General features: G+C 46.4%; 1 protein-coding gene across 3 annotated transcripts in view; it reads left to right on the top strand.

Moving 5' to 3' along the window:
• The window catches only part of VEGFC (vascular endothelial growth factor C), a 551,666-nt gene that overhangs the window by 44,340 nt on the left and 490,195 nt on the right, over nucleotides 1-17,131 (top strand). Inside the window, exon 1 of one of the 3 annotated variants that reach the window (XM_078677686.1) lies at nucleotides 10,693-11,703. The exons of 1 other annotated variant lie outside the window; for it this stretch is intronic. In XM_078677686.1, the coding sequence (XP_078533812.1) occupies nucleotides 11,572-11,703 (132 nt within the window). In that variant the 5' untranslated portion in view covers nucleotides 10,693-11,571. Of the gene's footprint in view, nucleotides 1-10,692; nucleotides 11,704-12,131; nucleotides 12,219-17,131 lie in introns of those variants that run through there. One more of the 3 variants, XM_078677688.1, reaches the window with a different exon arrangement.

Here is a 17,131-nt window from a genome sequence, read left to right as displayed (position 1 = left end):
GTGTGTGAACTGCCATGTCAACCTGGTCAGTGTCCCCACTGACAAGGCCTAACCCTTCCCTCTCTGTGCACATTGGTTACCCCTATGGAACGCCCAAGGTACCCCCTTGGGCAGGGTGCAGTGCATGTGAAAGGAGTAGCATGCACTAGTGCAGGTGACATGCTCTGGTAGTGAATTACAGCCATTTTTGTTTTTTACTATTGTAAGGATATCTTGCCCATAGGCTATCATGGGGAATGATGGTTAGAGTGGTTACCTGCATATCTTCCCATAGGAGCAAGAAAGGACATAAAAGTCTAGTATCCCGGAATTTAATAACACATCTTTTAGGAAAGCTGGTTTTTAAATCCTGTGTTTGAGAACAGCAGTTTTAGAAAGTGGCTGTTCTCTTGTCTCACCTTTCTGTGTACATATAATAGGAGTCAAGAGGGAAAGACAGAACTAGGTCGCCCTCCACTCATTAAGTCAACAAAACCAAATGACCTAGTTCTTTAAGCAATTTACATCCAGATCTGTGAACACATTTGGATTGTCAAATGATCACTCCAGCCACACCTCTAACTCTAGAGATTGTTACCGTGTCCCAGTCTATTGCCATAATAAAAGGTAGCCATACTCTGATCAACACATTACGAAACAGCACAGGACGAACATTCACCAGAAGGACAACAATTGAAAAAATATGTGAATAGCTAGATGGCACCTCACGGGCGCACCACCAATGGGACCCCTGGTTGGTACTCACCAGGATGGCCCTGTTCTCATCATCGGTGCCACCTAGCTTAACGTAAACGTGTCCGAGACCCAAAGGAAAGGAGACAGTGAATGGTGCAGAGTACACAAAACTTATATGTGACAAGGACTAACAACATTCAACATATAACGAAAAAGTTACTGTGCAAACAAGCCACAAAAAACTTTTACTCGCATTCTCTTGTTGCAAACAGTAAACACATATACATAAAAAGGAGAGATGTGAATACTACCTATCGATTCACACTCTGCTTACAGCCGACATGTTTCATTGCCTTGGTCTTTATCAGGCAATTTCTTCAGGGCAAAATAATGAGCTGCCACTGCCAAGAACACTGCGCTTTGAGTGCTGTAAATCAAAAATAAATACATATGTATGAGGGACTGCCTACTATTCCACTGTGTGTTAACCACAGGAGAAACTTTGAATATTACAAAGTAATGGATAATAATTACCCTGTTGGCCAGTTTTTCTCTCATACCATTCAAGAGAAACACCTTTTTAATATCAAATTACAACCCCCGGCGGTGAGTGTGATCCTTTCTCCCTTCAGTACTTTTATCTGGGGAAAAAAACGCCACGTAGGCAGTAATTAGAATCGTATATCTAATCTCACCAAATTCGTCTTGTGTGCTACCCCGCCGTGTCTAACCACTTTGAAGATTTTACCAGTGGAGAATAGTCGTTCGGCGTCTTCTCAGCACCGGAACGCCGAACGAATGATTTCCGCTCTATTTACTTTACCGAACACCGCTCTTCCCCGGCTCTGATTGGTCATCGCAGTCACATGACTTGCATGGCCGTGTTTGTACATTGCCACGGCATTTAAAAAGTCAATTGTACACATTGTTACTCTCATCATTTACAGCGATAATATAGTTTCCTACATATACATTAGTATCCGCTTTCATGCAGAGTTTTGCAATCGGCTGATCAACAGTCTGTTTACTTTACGTGTGCCGATATTCCCCACCTCTCATAGGCCAACAAAGTCACCTGACTAGCACCGCCATTTTAGAACAGTCTAGCGAGTGTAATGGCTAATGATTATGTGTCCCCTGCGCCTACTGGTTTAGATGGAGTCCATAATTTCAACATTGAAAATATTAAAATATTAAATTTGAAATGCTATGGAAAGATTTTATATCATATTCATATATTGAGGTGGACATCAATCCCGTGCACAATAGTATAATAATACCGCTACCATTAGTATCTCACACTGGTCAGACGCTCATTCGGATGTATCTGCTTTCATGCAGAGTTTTTAAATCGGCTGGTCAACAGTCTTTTTACTTTACGTGTGCCGATATTCCTCACCTCTCATAGGTCAACAAAGTCAAATGACTTGCGCGTCCATTTTTGAACAGTCTAGCGAGTGTGATGGCTAATGCTTATGCGTTCCCTACACCTCCAGATTAGATGGAATCCACAATTTCAATATTATAAATATTAAATTTGGGATGCTATGCATAGATTTTATGTCATATTCATATATCGAGGTAGACAACAATCCCATGTACAATAGTATAATAATACCGCTCCCATTAGTATATCATACTGGTCAGATGATAACCCGAATGTCATTATTAAAATGCAGAGCAAGTCCAAAGTTGTATTTTATAATTCATTGTCACGTTATGACATGATCACTAAGGTATAAATACTTATGTTCCTAGGTCTATAGGTATCTTCAATCCAGGTGCCCCTCAGGAACCCAGCGAGTAATGTGAGTGGTATTAATTTTCACTGTTAAACCTGTACTCAGAATCTAATAACACATCTTTTAGGAAAGGTGGTTTTTACATCCTGTGTTTGAGAACAGCACTTTTAGAAAGTGACTGTTCTCTTGTCTGACCTTTCTGTGTGCCTTGGCCTGTTTGTGAATTGACTGTCTGGTTTGTGAGTGACAGGGGTTGGGTGGCTCCTAGAGGCTGAGTGGGCCATCCCTGGGCTGAATAGCTCCATCTGCATCTAGAGTGGTGGGAGGCGGTAGCACCTGGGCCTGAATAGGGCTGTGCCTGCCTTCCACAAAGCTGGCTCCAACTCCTGCTGGGCGGTTAACGACCCTGCCCCTCTCTCTGAGGAAAGGAGAGGCCAAGAAAACAAAGTGCTCAAGGAACACCCAGAAGTGGTTCAGACCGGGCTCAGAGCCCTCCTGCACAAAGGGAACAAAGACTTTTAGGGGTATAAGTATAGGACTCCAGACTACAGAAAATTAGATCATCCTGGAATCAAGAAGGAAACTCTGCCAAGGAGAAAGCTGGAAGACTGAAGAAGGAAGACTGTCCTGCTGTGTGCTTGTGGACTGACCTGCAGTTGCTTTGCTGCCAAGGAGAGGGGAAGGACTTTGCTTTGTGCTGTGTCCCCTTGCTTGAAGGAATTTCCAAAGGCCTTAGAAGAGCTGGCTCCCTGCTAAGAAGTCCCTGGAACAAAAGGACTTCACCCCCAGCTCCCCTGAACTTTTCTGAGAGAGTTCTGTCCTTCCAAGAGTGCTTGGGCCAGTTGCGGTGCCTCTGGAAGTTGTACCTGTGCTTGGGAAGCTGGAAATCAAGATACTAAAGACTTTCTGCAAAGTTTCACGCATCGCTCGCTGGCAGAGCGCATCCCCGTCAGTGCAAGGAAATTCCCGCTGCCCTGAAGATTGAGATCGTCGCAGGGCCTGTTGCCGCTGCAAGAACCGACGCATCCTTTGCTTGCAGAACGCATCGCTCCGGTGCGGGAAAAGTACCATCGCTGAACATCGTCGCAGAGCCTGTCGTCACTGGGTGAGATCGTCGCACCACCTGCTTGCGGACCGCATCACGTCGCTGCGAGAATCGTCGCAGAGCCATCGCATCGAAGGGCCGCGAGAGGAGAAGATCAACGCTGCGTCGCGCATCGCCGTCACACCTGAGATCGTCGCCGTGCCGAAGATCGTCGCATCGTACCTTTTGTGAGCCGCTTCCACCGAAACCTGCGCACCGGAATCCACGCAAGGTATCGCATCCCTCCCCATACAGACCGGAGTCATCGCAACACGCCCGCTGCGTCCAGAGGGGTTATCGCATCGCCTCCTTAGGGTCTCAGGAGTGATGCATCTCTTGCTTTTCAACGCTGCAGCTTTCACTTGGAACTTTTGTTGCATCTAATGGTACTCTTGGCTAAAACGTGACACAACTGTGGATTATTTTAATGCAACGTTAAGAACTCTTTTGAAACCATACTCTTGAACTGTGTATGTTGGATTTTTGTTGTTTTGGTCTTGTGTAGTTTAGATTAAATACCTTTATGTTTCTGAACGTATCCATCGTTCTATTGAGCACACCTACATCGTTACGCTCTGTGTTATATGTGTTATAAAAATACGTCAATGTATAATATAAAACTAACTTAATGTCAAATAAGTATTATCCTAGAATCTAGAGCTAATACAATAAAATGGTACAGCACATTCACTTATCAAATTTAATTTGTAATAAATGAATAACTGAACTATATTATTTAATTCATAAATATTTTTAAACTATCATTTTAAAAAACACATTTACTAACCATTTTATTAATATGTAGTAAATGTTGTTAGGAGTTGTGTTGAATTACTGTAAATCCTTTTCAATTGTTAATACAATTTAAAAACAAATATATATGTCGTTATTATGAATAAGAGAAACTTGTGGTCTCTTTTCTATATGGAAAGTCTTATTTTTCTCCTGTTTTCATTGTGATGCATGAATTCTTCATTTATTTGTTTCAACCCACTATTTGAGTCAATTTGGATGTTCACACTGTACTAATTTCTATCAGTAAGTCAAACAAAAACATAATAGTCTGTTTTCCTTATTTATTTAAAAAAAATTATTTTTGCACTTGTATGCATATAAGTCTTTTCACTATGTTTAGCCTGTAACACAGAGAGGGCGTGTACACTGTTTTCCATTGTCCCACTTTTATTTTTACTATTTATATGTTTGAATCACTTTGAGCGCGCTATGTGAACAAGCTCCCTAGTGGAGTGAAACGCGTCATCTTTCTTCAATTAAAACGCCATTCTGCAACTCACTTGAGGCTTCAGTGTTCTTTGGGCATATTTGTCGCTGCATTACGTGAGGCTTTTGGAGGTCTGAAAACCTTGTTCACTCCGTCGTTCATTGGCGGAGCAGGGGCTGCTTTCTTCATATATATATATATATATATATATATATATATATATATATATATATATAGAGAGAGAGAGAGAGAGAGAGAGAGAGAGAGAGAGAGAGAGAGAGAGAGAGACTATATATATCAGGTTTTTGATTCATGTGGATGGATGGGCAATAATGAAATATATATATTGTCTTGACACATATTTAGGTTTGTAGTAAATTTGAAAGCGTAGTTTGTGAACAGCAATGGTCTTACTCCTTGTGGGTGCATGTTTGTATTAGCATTTCCCTCCTTACACCCATCCCATTTAGTAATAAGTATTCCCCATTTTCCAGCCACTCCCACTTGTCCTCCCACAAAAATGTAAACCTACATTTGCAGAAATCTTTACCTCCTTGGTGGATATCTCTGCACAGAAAAGATAGGAAAAGTGGAAGCAGAGGTGTCCGCCTGTAGGTTTGTGAACAGCAGCGGAGTTGTGCCGACTTTATTGAAGTCTATTGTAATAATCATCTTAGCACCATTCTTAATATGAAATTGACAGACCATGTCACTGATGCAGTGCCAGGAATAATTGCATATGAGTTCTCCTGTCAGATCCTACACTATCAGACTTTGGTTGTTACCTCTTCTCTCTCACAAAGTACTTTGCCTGACCCTTCAAAATCTGGCAGGTTTCACACCTTTAAAAGAAGCCCTTGGTGGAAGTAACAGTATCAACAAGATTCATCCCATCTCTGGTCTACCCTTGATACGAAGGGTGCTTGAAAGTTGTATCTCTTCTCCTTGTGCAGCACATCAAGATCATTGCCTCAATAAGTGTTTATCCGATTTCCAATATGGCTGCAGAACTGAAATGCCATCCTCCAGGTTGCTGATGATTTTCTATGATGTCTCAACACTGGAAGCTCCTGCCTTCTTGTTCTCCTTGACTGGCCTGGTGCCTTTGACATGGTCAATCACTCTCTGTCGCTCAGCATCCCCATAGAGAGAAAGGGCATTGAGGAACTTGTTCTTAAATCATACTATTCAGTCATAAGTCCTCACTCCTGTTACCTTCCTTACCTGTGTCTAAGCCTATAGATCAGTTTGTTGCCTTTCCCCCTCTGTTGAAGCAGATATCCTTGCTGTGCTTAAGTCCCTGAAGTCGGGGTCGCCTACTGATCCGTGTCCGGCCAGGGTGCTCGGAGGGGTGGCTGATACAGTGTGTAGAGAGGTCACCCAGATTGTTAACATCTCCTTTTCCACTGCTACTGTCCCGTCCTGCTGGAAGCAGGCCAAACTCCTGCCACTTCTAAAAAAGGCCGGGATGGATCCTGCCGCCCGATCAAGCTACCGGCCGATATCTCTGTTGCCGGCACTGGCTAAAGTCTGCGAAAAAATGGCTTTTCGCCAATTGGACCATTTTGTTGAGTCATCTTGCGCCCTGCACCCTGCTCAATCAGGGTTCCGGGCTGCCTACAGCACCGAGACTGCTCTGGTGGAGGTGTCGGAGGCGATTCGGGAGTGCCTCGATGGAGGCTGCAGGGCGGTTCTGATTTTACTAGACCTCTCTGCCGCCTTCGATACGGTACCCCATGGGCTTCTCCTTACCAGACTGTCTGCCATCGGCATTGCTGGATCGGCTATTGACAGGCTGACGTTATTTTTGAATGAGAGGACGCAACAGGTCTGGATGCCACAGCATGCCGCTCTCCCTAGGGAACTTACTACTGGAGTTCCGCAGGGGTCAACTCTCAGCCCCTTGCTTTTTAATGTTTACCTGACTCCTCTGATCTACCTGGCTGAACATCTGGGGGCAAAAATGATGGCCTACGCCGATGATACGCAAATTTTGTTTACCTGGCCAGGGGGCAACTTGGACACATCGGCAGTTCAGCACTGCCTCACTTCGGTCTTTCGTTGGCTAGCACTTGCTCAGCTTAAGTGCAACAAAGAGAAGTCTGAGGTTCTTTTCTATGGATCCTTTCCCGACAACTTTAAAGACCTTCTATGGCCACTAGACATTCCTTGCCCCAAATCCATGGGTGGCCCAGCTAAGAATTTGGGGGTCTGGTTTTGAAGTGACTTGAAGTTTGAATACCATATCAGGAGACTCTCGGGTGTCTGTTTCGGCACTCTCAAAGCCTTGCGTAGATTCTTTTCTCTTCTCCTGAGAGAGACCAAGGAGACAGTGTTGCGTGCCCTCATTCTCTCCAGGCTCGATTATGCGATTGCCCTGTTCAGTGGACTACCATCTTATGTGATCCAACGGCTGCAGGTGATTCAGAACGCGGCTGTGAGACTCCTGTTCAATTTGCCCAGGAGGTCTAGCATCCGCCCTTACCTGCGCAACCTCCACTGGCTCCCGGTGGCACAGCGGATCATGTTTAAAGTACTGGTTCTTTCTTTCCGAGCGATTCATCAGCTCGGGCCACTGTACTTGAGTAAACGGTTTTCTTTGTATGTCCCCAATCGCTGTCTCCGATCTGCTAACCAATGCAGGATGGCTGTGCCCAGATTTAAGTTCATCAGGCTAGGTGGCCAGGCTATCTCCGTGAGGGCTGCCAGAGCCTGGAATGCTCTGCCTTTCCACCTTCGTGCAACTCAGTCTATTACTTGCTTCAAGAAAGGTCTAAAAACCCATTTATTCAATGTGACTTCTTAAATCTGCCTGACTTCCCCACTCTTCCCTCTGCTCACTGCACATCCCTCCCCCGCGCCAGGATACTAGTCAGTAACAGAGCGCGTTATAAAACAATTTATAACATAACATATTCCTGTCCATCTTTTCGGTTCCAAGCCATTAAAATCTGGTACTATTTTTCCAAGATGGCTAAGATACAACTAGGGATTCCCCAAGGCTCTAACTTTTCACCTTGTCCAGTCTCTACATAGAACCTCTTGGGTCATCTTCAAGAACTCTGGTACCATGTAGCACCAATATACTGATGACACTCTACCATACCTAGATATTTCCTCCCCAACTGATAATTCTTTCCTCTGAAGGACACCGGGGATCATTCAAATATATATACCCACTTACCACCTAAATTAAACTCTTGGAAACAAAATTTCTCTTAATCATTCAAATATATATACCCACTTACCACCTAAATTAAACTCTTGGAAACAAAATTTCTCTTAATCTCACCCATGAAGTCGTCTAACTTACAGGTACTTTCTTGAGTCAACTTGTTCACTTCCTTGACCGTCATTCCATCATAGTTGACAATGCCAAATTGTGGGGAGTCATCTATGACAGACAACTTAAGCTTCTGTCCCAAATCAGTGACCTGACCCAAGGTGCTCGCAACTCAGATCAGTCTGTCATTTCAGCCAATGTATTCCTGAGGATGAGTAAAGTTCCTTGTTTAAACCTTGATTCTCTTGCGGTTTTATTACAGCAAATTGTGCCTCACAGCCCTGAGCCCCCCTTCTCCCTCTCAATGTAGTGTGGAATGCTGCAGAATGATTTGTCTGCGGAAGCAAGAGGTTTGATCATATTGCTCTTGTGCTTTTAGCACTACATTGCCAACCTTTTGAATTTAGTGCTCAGTTGCAGCTAGCATGCATCACTCACAAAACCTACACTCAGCGACCACCCCAGCTGTCGGGTTGAAAACTTGAAATTCTCAGAAGGTCAACCTCTTTTTTGCAGATCTAATTTGTTGCTAGTCAAACCGCCTGCATTCAAATGGGAAAAAAAACTATGGGCCTCCATATAATGGCAGTACAAAATGGGGTGGTGATGGACGGAGCATCTGAACCAATCAAACACTCACACCCAGTCAAAAGATCTGGGTTTAATCCATCACCGTTCTTCAGCCCACTCTGCCACCCCAGTTCAGACATGGCTATATGCAAATCAGTCTGACCCTGTGCATCATGGGAACAGTCCAGCCCGAACTGCCAAGCCATGCCTTCCCTGGACCGGAAACAAGCTTCCGAGAACCGGTTTCTGGCATTACGGCCTTCTTCAGCCCGGCTTGCTTGAATCCAGTGGCAAAGTGAGCAAGGGACTCACGTCTGAGCATACCCTGCCACACTTATGGCGGCCAAAGCAGTACAAAAGGGGGTGGTGATGGACGGAGCATCTGAACCAATCAAACACTCACACCCAGTCAAAAGATCTGGGTTTAATCCATCACTGTTCTTTAGCCCACTCTGCCACCCCAGATCAGACATGGCTATATGCAAATCAGTCGGACCCTGTGCCTCATGGGAACAGTCCAGCCCGAACTGCCAAGCCATGCCTTCCCTGGACCGGAAACAAGCTTCCGTGGACCGGTTTCTGGCATTACAGCCTTCTTCAGCCCGGCTTGCTTGAATCCAGTGGCAAAGTGAGCAAGGGACTCACATCTGAGCATACCCTGCCACACTTATGGCGGCCAAAGCAGTACAAATGGCAGTTGGACTTTCGTCCAACCGCCATCCTATCGGGAACGAATGACTAGCTGTCGACGGTCCCTTCATCGACATTAGGATGCGACCACCTTCAAGGCGGTCACACCGTGTATATTTGGTATTGCAACTGCAACATGCCACAGTGCAAAATAAACACATTTTGCATATCCCTGCGCTATGTGGCAGGCACCATGCGGCTCCTGCCACATGGTGCAAGGATATGTTGGGGGGCACAAGGGACCCATAGCGGAGGGCCTGGGGGAAGTGGGAACGGCTAGGAGTCCCAAGTCCCCTTCCGTCTGCCCTTTCATATCGGATGAACCACCATGTGAAACGGCTGGCGGAAACTGACATCATAATCCCTATGGTGGTGCCTGAGCAGGCACCGCCGCCATCGTAGGGATTACAGTCCTTCTGATGGGCTCTTTGAACCCTTCAGATTAGTGTCTGGTGTTCTCTCTGCCTCCCGACTATCCGCCCGCCATCCTAATGCGGCGGGTGGTGTTGCATGGTCCGATGGTGGTGGGACCGCCACCAACGGCCTGACAGCGGTGGTCCCACAGCCATCGTAATGAGTCCTTAAGTCTCAATCATTTTCTGGCAGTGCGAGAAGACTTTGGAATTCACGGTCTTGTAATGTGCACTGTCTCTTATTTATCTACAGTCAAAAAAGAAATGAAAGTCTTCTTGTTCAGAGGACTGCTGTGCCCCAGATCATTGCTAACTTACCAACGCTGGGACCTATCGCATTGCTCTTATTGCTTTTATTTGTACTTGTATTTATTTTGCTTTTAACCCCAGTCAATGATTCGCTATTGACGTATGCTACATTTTGCTTCTCTTCATACCATGATATAGTTCTTCGACGTTTTATATTATATAACTGGTTGTACTATCTCTCACTAGACGATGTTTTTCCCCTCATGCTCTTTCTCTTTTCAGCGTTTTATCGCCCTTGGCTATATAAGCGCTGTATTCAACAGCAGCAATAAAAGTATGTAAATTAATTAAACTTATCTGATAAAGTAATTTCAAACGTTCATCGTGGTATTAATGAGCATTTGGAAATGAACGGATTGCTGTGCACAGGTTTCATACGTCTTTCTTTTCTGGACGCCTCTAGAGAGTGGTGGTACTACAGATTGAACTCACTACGGTCACTGTTTCACGTGTCCTGAACGATATTTTGGCAACTTTCAAGGACAAAGTTGATGAACATTTTGAATTCTTTTAGTACCTCACGCGACAAATGCAACAAAACTGTGAGCGGACAACCCCGGCAGATTAGCACAAAAAAAAAGACTGCATGCGAAAAAAAATCTGTGACTGTGGCAACCCATCACGCTCCCGTCAGCTTGAACTCATAAAGCCGGTCCCTGGAGGAGCCGCAGATGCGGGCTGTCCTCGGCCCGCTCACAGCCCGGAATGTTGGATGCTGCAGAAGGCGCGCGTCTCCAGTGCTGGGTTTCTTTTGTTTATAAACAGCGGCGACCGCCTTAAGTGTCCAGCGCGGGGTGCAGGGAACTCTGGGGGGTGGTGAGGAGGGCTGTTTAGGGAGGTGCCGGATCCCCGGACCTCCCCCGCCAGGGCCCTGCCCTGCGTTCCTGCGCTCGCTCCCCCGACATCCTCCGCACGCCCGCTGCTGGAGCTACTGTGAACAGCCGAGCCCTGCTCTGTCACTGCTACAGTGCGCGCCGGACACCTCCTCCCCATCCCAGCCCCGCAGGAACAGCAGCAGTGATAGCTCCAGTCCACGTTCGAGCCGTAGAGAACTCCACGCACACTGGGCCAAGTGTTCAACTCCCAGCGGGGGCGACAATCTTCAAACGACCGGAATCAAGTGAACCTAGTGATCTCTCCACTGCCGGTACCCAGGGAACTCTTCTCTTTTGGGGTCCAGTGATCTCCTCGCAGACCGGACCGAGTGATCTACCCAACCCTGACTATAGTGATCTACCCAGTGCCAAGACCAAGTGAGAATCCCAACGCGGGACCCGTCGATATCCGCACAGCCGGGACCAGGTCTTGGCCTCGCGGCCAGGACCCAATGATCTTCCCAGGACCAAGTGATCACCCCAAACCAGGGCACCTTGATCTCTTCACAGCCGGGGCGAAGTGATTTCCCCGCAGCCGGTATCCAGTGTCTTCCAAAGTTTGGTTTCACCTACAGAAAGCGGTTGCTGGGGGTTGAGCCGCCTCTGCCTTACCTGGAGCCGCGCCGGAGCCTGGGGTGAGCGGGGCTCTTTTCAGCATCGCAGCATCGGCTGCCACTGGATTATTGGACTGGAGAGAGACAGTCGCCAATGCCGCCCGCGGCCACCATGCACTTGCTGGGGGGCACTCTATTTTTCCTCTACTCGGTGCTGGTGCCCGGGGCCGCTGCATACGAATCAGGACAGGGGTACTACGAAGATCCGGATCTGGGGGAGACCAGGGTGAGTAACGATGCACGTGAAATTGCACATAACTTCAGTTCCATTTCCTGCTTGTACAGACAACGGGTCGCACTGGCACTGTTGTGTTCTTTATACCCAGGGTGACATGTGCCCTGGCTGGGTGCACTTACAAGTTCAGCCTGAAATTTGGGAAGGGGTGTTCACTTCCTACGTCTGTTTCTTGCTGAAGAAGACCACCTCTGGGGGACATCATCCCGCACGTGCAGAGTGTAGGCATATCCCTCTGGGCACCTGTGGGAGACTCCACCCACACGCAGTGGGTGAGTGGTGGTGTTTGTAGGGGTTAATTTTGGAGGGGGGGGGGCGCCGCTCAGCGGTCACGGCCGGTCAAGCTTGTGTTCGGCTCTTTTCCAGTCTCTGGCGTCCAAGGTTAACGAGCTGGCAGTAGTGAAAGTTTCCGCTCCCCAGTGAGCCCTCGTGCTTGGACAAGGGGGTGCTGAAAATCACGATTTTACACTGAAAATGTACTCTAGCACCCGTAACCCGCGTTTTTGGTGAGCCTGAGGTGCTGAGGGACACGACATCACAGTTCATGCGCCTCCATGTACAGCCACTGTCGCTTCGGCCCTCAGAATGCAATTCTGTCAGAGATACAGGGAGCATGGGCGGTAGAGGCACGTGCTGCCGGGTGTGTCGCTCCGTTATGCCTCCAGCTCAGGGTGGGTGGGTAGCTACTGCTGTGCGAGTACTTCCGCCCTTCATGCGGGTGACCTCGTTCAGGAGCAAAATGATTTCCAAGTCATCGTCACCCGAGGATCGGCATGCAAGGAATTCACTGAGGGGCTAATGCGGCGCAGAAGGAGGACCACCCTCAGAGATCCCTCATCCACACTAGTGCTCATGTATGTGTTTTTTATTTTACTTAATGGGAGTCACTGGGCCCCTGCCCGCACGGGGCAGGACGCCCACATCAATGTCTATTGGCCATTGAGTTCACTGACATATGTAGAAGGTGCGTGGCACAGCCTCGGGCGGGTTGGGCGAAGGTGGCATATGAGGTCCAACAGGCCTTTCCTCTCCATTTGTCTGAGGGCGAGTTCCGTCTTTGATAACTATAATTGTTTGAAACTTGCGGGTGTGTAGTTCGCCCTGTGGCGGCTGCTGCACCTGACTCGCTAATTCACCGTCCGTCTTCACACTGCAGCGCACGCACTTTATACCTGTGCAGTGGTCGTGACGAGAGATGCCGTGTTTGTATGGGCCACTGTGCGCGTCTTCTGCCCGACGCAAAGGGATTAACATAGTTTGAGCTGTAAGTAATCACTGCAAGTAAGCCGTAGACCTGCGACACAAAGCCCATTCCTGGAACCGTTCCTGGCGAGAGCTGAGCATAGTTTGTGGAAGCAGCTTGTTTACACCTCCGCGTGAACCTGTGTGCACGAGTGTGGGACTTCCCGCCCGTTTGGCAGAACATCTGAGGGGAAGATGCCTACCAGCCCCTGCCCTTTGAACTGCAGCGATCGATAATCTACTATTGATCATCAGGTTCTTTTTGTTCCCAACTTTGTCAGAGAGCTCCTTTTGTGGAAACACTGTGCCCAGTGTCCCAAAATACTTAAGATGAGACTGCATGCACCGCAGCTCGAGGTGCTGTCTCCTGTGCTGAGGTGAATGCACTCCCGAGATCTACGTGGTACTCAAACCTGGCTAGGTGGTCTCTAGTTGCTGCAGTGTAGGCAGTCACACATAGAAGTCAAAACTTGACCAGGCCCCTGAAATAGACAAATAGAAGACAACAGAACGGTCGGATTTTTATAACCATATAGCAAACAAATTGCAATCGGTGAAAACTCCATCTGCCTGGGAAATGTGACATATTTGCCCAGAATCTCCTGGTCTCAGACGCCACTGCTCAGGTTGGGATTTGGACTGCAAAGAGGCTCCAGCATCCAAAAAGTGTCCCAGATTCACAGAATACAGTGCTTCGCAAGACATTTAGATCGGATCATGGCGCTAAAGTTGGGAACATTTTGTGATAATTGAAGGGTTTTAAAGCTTGTATGGCCAGTAACTTTAGTCAAGACTGGGACCACAATTTTTCACATGTATATAACCCACAGATCTCCTGACACTCATCTTCAGGGCTATGAATTTCTTTCTCACCCTCAGGTTCCAGAATGTGTCGCTCACCCTTAAGCCTCTTTCCAGTGCTCACCCTCAAGTCCCTGAACTGCCTTCAGCCCCCAACGTTCCTGTTCATCCAGGTGTCCTTATTTCCCAGGTACCAGCAGGTCCCGTCTCCAGAGGATCATACCTAAAGTTCTAGAGAATTCTGTCCACCCTCAGGGACCAGTGAGCCATGCTCACACCGAATCAGCAGGAAGACGCCCTTTGAGGTGGAGGGTCCGATACAAATGCTGTCACTCACTCATGCCACTCATCGAGGCTCTTGTTCTTTGTCAGTTGTTTCCAGTACACTCCGAACCCTTCAGCGCATGTCCATTCTTCTGTCCCCTGAGACTCTTGATCGGTATCAGATCCCTAGCACTGCTGCTCACTCTCGGGTGTCCTTACAGTCCTTCTCGTCCTCCGGCCCCCTGATAGCCATGTTCATCCTCAGGCCTTGTAGATCTTCCTTATTCTGACCTGGAAGATCCTTCTCCTCTTTAGTCATTGGGATCATGTTTACCATGTGTTTCTAGGAGGCTTCTGTTTACCCTAAGCTCCACGGGCATTCAACTCACCCTAAGGCCCTGAGACACACGCGCAGAACTTCAAGCGCTTCAAATCTCCTCCTTGCGCCAAGGGCTTAAGAGTGGCAAAATGCAATTTAGCTTCGGTTCAGTTTAGTGGAAGATTTGGAATTTTCCCAACTCCCTCCATAAAAATGAAGGAGAAATAGTGCTAGAACTGTTTTTTTAAAGAGTGTTTTCTCAAATCCATCTACTAAAACTGATTATGTTTGAAAGGCCTCTCAAGAGGGTATGATCTTAATACCCAAATAATGTTTGATTGGTATGCATCACTATTAACTTCAACAGGAATGCCAGTGAGCAGTCATGCCGAAATTTGGCACGTTTGGAGGGGACAGGCTTTTTTTGTAAGAACAATTACATAACACATGTATTTTAAACCGCACCTAGTTAAATGTTATGGATGGGGGAGGCGTCAGTACACAACTAACATGTGACTCACCTTCTGCCATCCCAAAGGCTTTTTTGGAGAAATCTTTCTGTCAGTAAATCTTTGCACTTCATCTTTCCTTTTGTTCATTTTATAGCTGGGCATACCATTCATTTAATTTCCCCAAATAAAGATATACATATACACCTTCATACAGATAAAAAAACTATATATATAAAATAGTACCATGGCTATATACCTGGATTGCTGAAGAAACATTGGAAATGAGCATGCAAATGGAATCAAATATTCTGAAAGCTCAAAATTTGAAAAATGGAGCATTAACTCACTTTTAATTGTTGCCTTCCATATGTTTGCTGTGACTTGTTTGGTTAATTTCTACTGGAAATCAGAACACTGTGCATACTTAGGCTGTCTTTTGCACTGACACTGGGCTTTTAAGATGTTCATAGTATTTGTTACATTAATTAGAAAGAGGCACTCCCCTGTTCAGAGACTGCTGAAGGGTACTGCTGTTTTATGTTTGCTTACTCTTGTTACTATTTTAATTTCAAACAGAGGGAAATATGCTAGTTTGTAAATGAATAAGTAGAATGTTTTCAGCTTCTTCACCTGCCCACATACACTCCTCTCGGCTACAAGACATGATATGTGGCAGGCAAAGAATAGCAGAGATTAAATTATCTCAGACCATTACCTGGGCTATGAATCGTGTGTCTTTCTTACTGGGCACTTTTAGGCGAGGGCCATTCTCTGTCGGAAAGAGACCAAGCAGTCTCCCTGAGCACTTCTGCCAAAGGCTGAAACGTGCCTACAGGTGGCCGCACCAATGTTGAGCATGTGGGTGGGAAAACACGACTCCACTCACTGTCCGTCGCCACTATCTCAGAACCTCTTTGAGGTGAAGCAGCCTCAGTAATGCTGCACTCAAACAGCAGCCCCAAGTCGTAGCCTGCTCCTTGCAATGAGTAGAGGAATAAAAAACAGAACCCTCTCGATGGCCTTACCAGTCCCTCCTCCCCTTTAACCGGTTACTCTGTAACCACAAAGTGCTATTGGCTTCAAAGCAGCAGCTCCCTAGGCCTTGGTCACACACACCTCATGCTGTGACAGTCATGTAAAATGGGTGCAACAATAATGGGAATAAAAACAGATTTTATTGGAGTGCAGATGATTTTAACATTTTCCCTGCAGAGAATATGATGAGATAAAGAGCATAATAGTATGTTGTCCAGTATTTGGACAATTCTGCAGAGAATGCACCAGCCTAGGTTCATCAGAGGAGGAGCACAATACAAATCTTAGATTTTTGTATATTTCAATGAATACTCATGTAGAGTTTTGTGAATTCGAAAAAATCTGGAAATCTGTCCAGTGTCCGGCTTTGCACAGCAGCTTTATGACTCTGACCTAGCACAATTGCTCGCATGCTCGTCGTGAACTGGCCACAATGATACCAAAAGGGTAGCTACTGAAGAGCCACATGCAATGGAAACGCTCACTTGAAGGAACAAATCAGGTGGCAACGGTATCAGCATATCTCCTCCATGACTGAACCCTTTGTTATGGGGGCTTCCTGGCTCTGTTGCTCCTGCTGCTTCTGCTCGATTCCACCACATGGCATAGATCTTTCTGCTCTCTAGGCCCAGGTTTTGTAGAATCTCTTTTTTTAAATAGAAACATAATGCACATATTGAAGAATAATAGACAATCGCAACACGTTGGAGTATTTTCCCGAACAGGTGCTGGTTATGACTGAGTGCAGTTTTTAGCTGGTGCCAGCATGTATTGTAGGTCCTGGTGGTTGAGCTGAAAGGGACGTTCCCTAAATTGCATGGAATCTCGACTGTCCAGTGCTCGGATTTTCAAAAGGTAGCCCTGTCACCAAATGAACGCACATCCAAATGTGTGCACAAGATTCTAAAAGGCATGAATAGAATGCCCATAGAAGAAGGGTTCACACCTTGGCAGAGTCTCCTAGCATTTTCCTTCCCAGCTAGGTGTTTGGTACTGCTAAGTCATGCAATTTGCAGTGGTATGAAGCTTTATGGCTGGTGGTAAGAACGCCTAGAACAAGATTTTATGCACTGAGCTTTTTGTCCGGTGAGGCCCATTCTCACTAGTTAGATAAAAACACTAAAATGTATTCATTTCATTTCCAGACCTTGACACTATTACTGGGACTGTTAAACTACACTTGGATGTTTGTTGTTGAAATTACTGAGTGGTTATCCAATTTCTATGTTATGTGAGCAAGGGTGCCCAACTCGTGTCCTTTATCGGAATTAATCCTCAATTTTCAGGCCAGATTCATCTTTTTTTT

This window comes from Lissotriton helveticus, chromosome 2_1 (genome assembly GCF_964261635.1).
Source record: "Lissotriton helveticus chromosome 2_1, aLisHel1.1, whole genome shotgun sequence".
In the NCBI taxonomy this organism is placed as follows: Eukaryota; Metazoa; Chordata; class Amphibia; order Caudata; family Salamandridae; genus Lissotriton; species Lissotriton helveticus.
This window is presented reverse-complemented; position numbering and strand designations above follow the sequence as displayed.